At 39.3% G+C, this 8,693-nt stretch overlaps 1 protein-coding gene across 7 annotated transcripts in view; it reads left to right on the forward strand.

Moving 5' to 3' along the window:
* The window catches only part of IL1RL1 (interleukin 1 receptor like 1), a 43,424-nt gene extending 39,565 nt beyond the window's left edge, over positions 1 to 3,859 (forward strand). For all 7 annotated transcript variants that reach the window (XM_074815120.1, XM_074815123.1, XM_074815124.1 and 4 more), the window contains one exon: positions 2,231 to 3,859. In XM_074815120.1, the coding sequence (XP_074671221.1) occupies positions 2,231 to 2,577 (347 nt within the window). In that variant the 3' untranslated portion in view covers positions 2,578 to 3,859. The remainder of the gene's footprint in view (positions 1 to 2,230) is intronic.
* Positions 3,860 to 8,693: the final 4,834 nt, after the last annotated feature.

Genomic DNA, 8,693 nt, shown 5'->3' on the forward strand with positions numbered 1-8,693 from the left:
CATTTGATGAATCATATTTTTCACTGTAAAACTCCATGTATTTCCAGGGAAAAAAAAAATTGCAGTGAGGATATAAAATGGAATTATTATTTCAAGATATGCTTATCATTCCTGGTTCCAGAGCAAAGCTTTGTTACTTGAAACTTGTGTTCTTCCAGTAAAAAGGGAAGTTAAACAGAATGATTCAAGTGATAAACAGCACTGCAGAGCTGTTGGACTTCCATTATGCTTCCCTAAACTAGCATTCTTTTTGTTTCCTGGTCTTCCTGATTAATGGCATTTTCTACAACCTAACAGTTGCTTGAAGAGGTGCAAAGGCGAGTATTACCCAACAAACCAAGAGTTTTCACCAACATCACCTTCTACTCCGTTCTTCTCATGGTCTCATTGTCCTGCCAACTGCAATCCTTACTGCAGAATCTAACCAAACACTGCTGGAGCTGCTGTATCTGTAACACACAAAAACATGAGCAAAAAACAGAGGAATGATTATACTTCACTGGAGCAATGTTCTGTGTAGCCAAGTGTCCTATCTTCAGCAGTAGCCATGGGCAAAGAATTGGAAAAGAATTTAAGAACAGGACAAGCTTATATTATACTTCCACTAATATACTCTCCCAGCAGTATGTAGACTTCAGATGCTTGAATTTTTGTGTGTAATAGTTGCTGGTGGATTTTTCTTTCACAACATTTCCTGTCACTTTCTGAACTCAAATAAACTTCTAACATTCACAAAACATGTTGTAATGAATCCCTTGGTTGAAGTATTTGCAGCATGCAGCCCCATCTTTCCTCTTGCCACAAGTATGGCATCAGAAACCCAAATGGAGAAGTGCATGCCTTCCCAGGTCCATGGTCTTTCAATCCTGAGCACAATGGACTGCACCTCAAAACTAAGAAAGATGTTTTTTTAAAAGTGTTTTTATTATGGAAACTAAACGTTTGACAGTAGCTGCTTACCTAAATTTTTCTCACCTTCCAAGGGATCCATTCTCCTAACATCAGGAAAATTTAATGAAAAAGAAGAAAATGAAAGGAGTTTGAATTGGTGAACATGACAGAAAGGTATCTGTTTTCTCAGAATACTCTTAGAGCCAAGAAATAAGACAGAGAAGTCATTGAAAAGGTTCTCTTCCTGACTCAAGAGCTGAAAAACTGGGCCTCTCTGAGACTGAGAAGACCCTTGCAATGGGCTGGCAGACCCCAGCAAAGGAAAAGAGGATGCATACGCATCTGGCTGATGACATCTGCAAATCACTGGCTTTGTTAAATAATTGTGACATTGAATTTCCTTAGCTTGGCTCTCACCTTCTTTCTTTAGGCCCAGCATTACATGCTCCCACCAAAACAACTCCAGCTTTCATTCCACAGACCACAGGAATGTCTTCTAACTGGGATGAGCATTTCACTGGACAGACATTCATCTACAGTCTTCCTCCCATAGATATCACAGCAGATCATCAAGAAAAGCAGATCCTGGAGGCTTGATGTAGAACGTTCCAAGCTGGCCCAGAAGTTTCTCCCCATAGCATGCTGGCTTTTGAGTTTCCCAGGTTTAACACCTCCAACATCACAGTCCCAGTTGAGGTTGATCAGCTCTCCCTAACATGGCAGTGGGAAAGAGAAACACCTTTAATCGTGCTGACATAGAGATGCCCTGCAAGTCTGTATCCACCCCTGCAGGGCAGACGCCAACTCAATGCATAGGTTAGCTTATAAATTAGCAGGTTATAGCTCAGGAGAATCAACACTCCCTCTGTCGGTAAGTAAGCCTCTTAGAAGCAAGTCACCCAAAAGTCTCCAAAATGACTAGTTTTCACGGGTAAGTATTGCAGGATCAGTCTGTAAAGCACCAAACTCGTTAGAACACAATTGCCTACATGGAAATTATTGATCGAGCACAAATTTGATGCAGTCTAGATCTACCGAACTTGACCGTAGGTTGTTGGATTAGAAATTCTTAACAATTCTTAAGAGCAGTGAAAATTTTAACGTTTCAACCAAACAAAACATTTGAAAGGAAAGGAAAGCTTTGGTTTGGTGGGTTTTAAAATTTTTTTGGATGTTTTTAGTTTTTGGTTTTGTTTTTTAAAACTCTTTTTCTTACGAATGGACTGAAGTGAGACAGAAGTTATTTTCTGGTTAAAAAGCAATGAAAATGAAGTGTCTAAACACAGAAGAGTTTACAGAAGAAATTTAAGGGTCTCATAATTTTCTTGTACATTCCTAGATACAGCCAGTGCAATTGAGAAGAGGATGCAAAAGAGCAGACGGCTGATCATCCTTCTAACATGCCAGCTGATTAATTGTAATGAACATGCTTATGATCAACACATTGCTTTATACAATGCTCTCATTCAAAATGATACAAAGGTGATCCTGCTGGAAATGGAGACAATTGGGACTTACGAGAAGCTTCAGGAATCTCTTAGGTTTATTATTAAGAGGCAAGGTACCGTCAAATGGAAAGAGCAGCACACTGTGCACCCACAGTCATCCAATTCTAAGTTCTGGAAACAGGTGAGGTACCACATGCCACGGACACTCAGGTCCTCATACTCAGCTAATGCCAGGTGAACAGTCTATGAAAATACTGCTACACTACTAGGGATGGACCACATGCCTGCAGCTCTTTTTCATTTCAGTAGGTACATGATTTTACAGTCTGGAAGTCTGGCTGTATTTCTGAACTTTTTTCAGTCCTTCAACTGAGTAGATACAGTAAACTGATGGAAGAGGTCTGGGGAACTGAGAGAAGTTTTTATAGGTATGGGAGTTCTGTCAATAAATCATTCTAGGCTGTGTGCAGAATTTTGCATGTCACAGGAAACAAAATGTACCTATGCTCTTAGTACATATAGTTGTACATACAGCTGAAAGTTATGATTCTGAATAGCTGAATGCCCTGCAGGTTTGCTTTACCTGTCTAATGTAGTTGATCAAACATAAATGCCTTCTGTATTATTTGACTAGAAAGCATAATGTGTATTCTGCAACTAGAAAGTATAATGTTGTGCTTTTGTTATTTTTTTCACCACTTATTCTTTTTTGATTCAATAATAATAATACTCATACCATAAGATTTTATTTTTCCTTAGTATGGATGCCTCAGTAAGTGCTCTTTGGAGACTGATTTGAATACAGCATTAAAAAAAAAAAAAAAAGTAGTGTTAAGGGGAATAAATACACTGATATATATTAATAAGCGTTTTTTAATATTTTACATTTATATATTAAAATGAATCTCACACAAAGGGGAAAGTTTAAATCTTTCAGGTACAACAGATCATGGTATTGCTCTTGTTATTATCTCCAGATAGAAATAACATTTTAAAATTTAAGGTGGTTTTTGTACACTGATAGCATTCCTTTAAGCTAACTGAAAAAAGAGACTACATTTTTATAACAGGCACTATCCACTTTTTTTTTTCCCCTGCCTTGACCTTATGCCTAGTTATACTTTCTTCTTATAGGGAATACCTTGAGATGAGAGGTCAGAGCCAAATCTCCTCGTAGTTCAGGGGAGTATGAACAAAATGTGTTCTAGTACAGATATCCTTGCAAACTTTAATCTTTTCAGGTTTTTAAAACCAGGGATTTTCTTCTGTCAGAGAAGGCTTGTTTTTGAGCTTTAGACTTGCTGCAGAATGGACTAAAAAAGTGAAAATTAAATGCAGAACATGTAATGTTACCAAATCCAGGCTTACAGAACAGGCAAGTCCTTTCCTTTTACTGTAAATTTTTATTGAATGTGGATCTTCAGACTTATGGATAACTATCTGGAGTAGGAAAAATGTGTATGCAATATCTGTATAGATTTTTTTTCAACATTAAATTAAAAGATCTATGGCAAACTAAACAGCTTTTCACTGATGAGTTATATTTTCAAGTGTTCATGTACTCATCGCTCACTTCACCACAACTATAAGACATCTAATGTTGCATTTTATTATTGCCTCATTAGATTGCGTGCAGTGTTGGGTCCTGTTCCTAAAGATCTCTCTAGATACACCTCACTATCTCTGTGGAAGCTCCACAGAATGGATTCATGCCAATGTAAGAGACTAGGTTATTCCTCCAGTACCATTTCTTCCCACAGAAAGAATATTAATACTAAGGCATGTTTAAAGGCAGGAAAGCCTGTTGCTTTACACTATGAAGATTTTTCACAGCAGCTTCTGAGCAAGACAGAATATTCACTTCTGAGATTATTACAAGATCAACTTTTAGTAGGGTTTGAGTCCTGGGCACTTAATGAGACAGAAAGGATGATAACTGAGTATCTTGGAAACAAAAGTCTAGGACAAATTTTGAAGCTGGAGAGGGATGAGAAGGTACAACGAGGAAGTACATGGGGTCAGCAATGAACCAAATTACTCTGAAACGTACTGATAGCTCATTGACTTCTGTTAGCTAGGCTCTTGCGGTGACACTCCTTTTGTATCGAGGCTCATGGTCAACCAAGAAAAAAAGAGGAGAAAAATATCAAGCAAAATCTGACAACTCTTACTGTGGTTTACCAGCAGTGAACAGTATGGCCTTCACAGAAAGAAAAGGGGCAATTTCTGAGAGTGACAAATTTTACAGAACCAGGGGGTGCGTATGTGACTGTAATAATGACAAAAAAATACTGCAGTGGTCACTTCTTTTTGTATTCCTTGGTGGCTAGTAAAGAAATCTGAGATATGCATTAAAATTAATGTTTTTCTACAGATGTTATCACATTTGTAGTGTTAGAAAGAAGTCATGAAAAGAACTGTGGAATACTTCTACAACATTAGCACCACTGAGGCCACACCTAAAGTCCTGTGTCCAATTTTGGGCTCCTCAGTAGAAGAGAGACATGGACGTACTGGAGAGAGTCCAACAAAAGGCCATGAGTTTGGTGAAGGGACTGGAGCATCTCTCCTACGAAGAAAAGCTGAGAGAGCTGGGACTATTCAGCCTGGAGAAAAGAAGGCTCCCATCTGAAGGGAGGGTGCAAAGAAGGTGGAGTGAGGCTCTTCTCAACAATGCCTAGTGACAAGAGCAGAGGCAAGGGGCACAAACTGAAACAGAGGAGGTGCCCTCTGAACATCACAGAACACTTTTTTATGGTGAGGGTGACCCAGTACTGGCACAGGTTGCTCAGGGAAGTTGTGGAGATTGCATCCTTAAGGATACTCAAAAGCTGCCTGGACACAATTCTGGGAAACTGGCTCTAGGTGGCCCTGCTTGATCAGGGGGATTGGACTAGACAACCTCCAGAGGTCTGCCAACCTCAACCATTCTGTGATTCTGTGATATGGGACATACAAAGAATCTAAATTTTCGAAAACACGTTTTTAAGGAAAATTGGCAATTTTTGCACTCGGCAATCTACCTTAGTGGAATAACAGAAGGACAGTCTGCCCTGTGCAAATAGTCTCTCCTTTCACCATAGAAAGCTCATAGAAAAATCAGTTTGGATGCCTAAAGCTTAAACTACACAGAATAAAGGTAATTTTGCTGCTGAATTAGAACTTCCACGTAGAGATTTAATGCCCTTTAATTACTGCCCTGTGCTTCCCTGGTTTTAGTACCCTCAAGGGACTCCGGAGAGCAGATTTGCTCTCACTTGTTAATAGAGCAGTGTCACCTTGCCATCTAGTGGATGAACAGGCATCAAGAGATTCTGAGCAACTAGAAATAGGTCTAATAGCATTAGTAAGTAAAGACAGTGAAATTTTCGTGGTGTGCATACGGCTGTAATCTCCCGAAACCCATACTGCATTACTTGTAAACAGCAGCTCAAGATCTGGCATTGAGAATGCAGTGCTGAATCTCTTATAATAACATATTTCGAAGGAACAGAAGTGTCTCCCTGCCATATAACTGCAGTCATACATAGTTGTATGTTCCCACTGTAAAATCTTATCTCTGGATATTTCATATCTGAAAAGTATATGCTGCATTGCTGGCAATAAATAAATAAATAACAAAGAGACAGGAATAAGGATTGACTTAACTGACACTGATGCCTATGGTGAAGCTCCTGGTGACTTCCAAGGTATGAAAACCAGCTCCTGCTAATATGAAGTAGGATAACTGCAGACAGCACGTAGAATGTACTGCCCTCCCCACATATGCATTTAATATACACCAGCCCTTTGTATGAACATATTTAATGGTTTGGCCTTGAGGTCTCCTACACTGTTGAGATTTGATGTTCCCACAGCTCAATGAACCATGACCCCTGCTGGCTTCTTCACCTCAATCACAGTCCTGAAAAGCCAGCCTAGCTATCGCTACTGATGCATGCAGGGAGAGAGTTTTACCTATATTTGCTTCACATGGTTGTGAAGCCCAAGAGACTGACCACTAGAAAGAAGTTTTTAGAAGTTTTTGTAGCAAGCTATTATTTGTAGTTTATGCAACATTAATTTCTTACAGCATTGGACAAAGGTTATGTTTGGAAGATAATATGCAAAATTGATAGTATATTCTATTGAAAAACTGTACATGTACAACTGTATGTGCTTGACTCTTTCAAGGATTAAAAAAACTACAGCTGTTGTGTTAGAAACATGTGCTCATGTGTTCCGTTTTCCCACTTTAAAGTGTGAGGTACATGCCTAATTTTATATGAAAGATAGAATTTCTTATATAGCAATTTATTATTTAAAACTGTTTCTAGTCTTTATAGAGCTCCTGGGAAGATTATGAAGCAATCCTCCTTGAAGACACTTCAAAGTACACAAAGGAGAAGATGGTGACTGGATTTCCAAAAGGCATATCATGCACATCCAGCTGTGCTGTGGACAATGGGAGAACACTGGATGCTTGCATACCTTGAATTGAGCAAGGCCTTTGACACAGTCTCTGTTGGTGAGACATAGATAAGTAGACAAAGGTGAGTGGAAAAACAGTGGGACTGAAGTTTATGGGGGAGCAACATGTTGTGATCAGCACAGAAACATCAGCTCACAGCAAATAACTAGTGACATCCCTCAGTGACTGATATTGGTACCACTACTGTTTAACATCCTTATTAGTGACCTTGGCAATGGGACAGTCTGCACAAACCAAACTGGGTAGGTATATTTGGCAGACTGGAGCACAGGGCTGCTGTTTTGGACAGCAACAGGCTGAAGAAATGGACTTATGGGAAACTCACAAGGTTCAATCCAAGGCATATGCAAAGTGCTGCATCTGGGGTGGAATAAACCCATTCAACAACAGAGCTTGGAGGTCAACATGAAATAGCTTTGAAGAAAGAGACTGGATGTCCTGGTTGACACTAAGGTCAACCTGACCTCAGTTGACACTGAGTCAGTAGTGTGTCTTTGTGACAAAGGCAAGCAACGGAACCCTGCACCTTACTAGTGAGAGTGTAGTTGAGGAAAATAACTATTCCCCTGTATTCAGCATTTCCAAAATCACCTCTGGATTATTATGTCAACCTTTGGGCTCCCCAGTACAAGTGAGGCACTGACATACTGGAGTGAGTCCAGGGAAAGACCATTAAGAGCACAGGACACAGAGGGAGAGGACAAGAGGTCCTATTTCTCTCTACAAGAATCTAATAGAAAGATAGAGAGAATGGATGGAGCCAGGCTCTTCTCAAAGGAGCGTAGCGATAGGACAAAAAAGCAACTGGCACAAATTAGAACATGGGAAATATGAATTACATATTAGGAAAAAAATTTTCACCATATGGATGGTCAAATGCTGGAAAATGTGCCCAGAGAGGCTGTGGGATCTCCATCCTTGGAGGTGTTCTGGTCTCAGCTGTACGTGCCCTAAGCAGGGGCTGGACCTGATGACCTCCAGAGGTCCCTTCCAGCCTGAATTATTCTGTGATGCTATGATGTGGAGGTAAGTTTGAAAATGTGCAGCTTTGATATTTGAAAACTTATGAGAAATATATGAGGCTCTAATAGACATGTTATCAGTCTGGAATCTGCTTTTTGACATCAAAGGCAGATAATGGTGAAAAAACTATGGAACATAACTTAACCTCTGCTAAGAATTAATATAACTGTTATACAGAGATGACAGAGGTAGATTAAAAAGGACTATTACCCGCTAGAAGCAAACAGGCTTAGACTGTGGTTACAAGAGTTGGATGTGTTGCTGTTACAAGAGTTGGATGTGTTGCTGTTTATAATGGAAATAGTTTCACAGTTTAGGTTTTCAGTTAGCACCTCTGTGTAGTGTATGTTGGATGAAAAGGAAGATGTGAAAAACTGTGAGAAGTAACTGGTCTTCTCTGGTCAGGTGGACAGAGATTCACACAACAATCTGTTTTTCAATATTAGTGCAAACTTTCATTTTCATCATGGCATTTTCATAATGAAAATTTGAGCTGTAGTTATTTTCAGTTGTTTCTTCCCTATTACGAGGCTATGACTTCTCCATTAGAATTGTATTAGTCTGCAGACTGAAACGTGTAACCTTTATTCTCCTTTCATACACCCATATCTCAGAGCTAGCTATGACATTAGTTGAAAGGACTAATTGAACACAGCGTTTTCTACAACACAGATGAAAGTTCAGAAACTTGAGAGTATTTCAAAAGGATATGAAAGCAAATGAATGTGAGAACAGCTCACGGAAAATGTTGTAAAGAGTGAATTTAAAAAAAAAGGGAGATGTTTCCAAACTGTCACTATCAAGATTAGCCTGTCAAAGTAAAAAGCTGGTGATATTTTACTTTACCATTTTATTTGTTG

This window comes from Strix aluco, chromosome 2 (genome assembly GCF_031877795.1).
Source record: "Strix aluco isolate bStrAlu1 chromosome 2, bStrAlu1.hap1, whole genome shotgun sequence".
Taxonomy (NCBI): domain Eukaryota; kingdom Metazoa; phylum Chordata; class Aves; order Strigiformes; family Strigidae; genus Strix; species Strix aluco.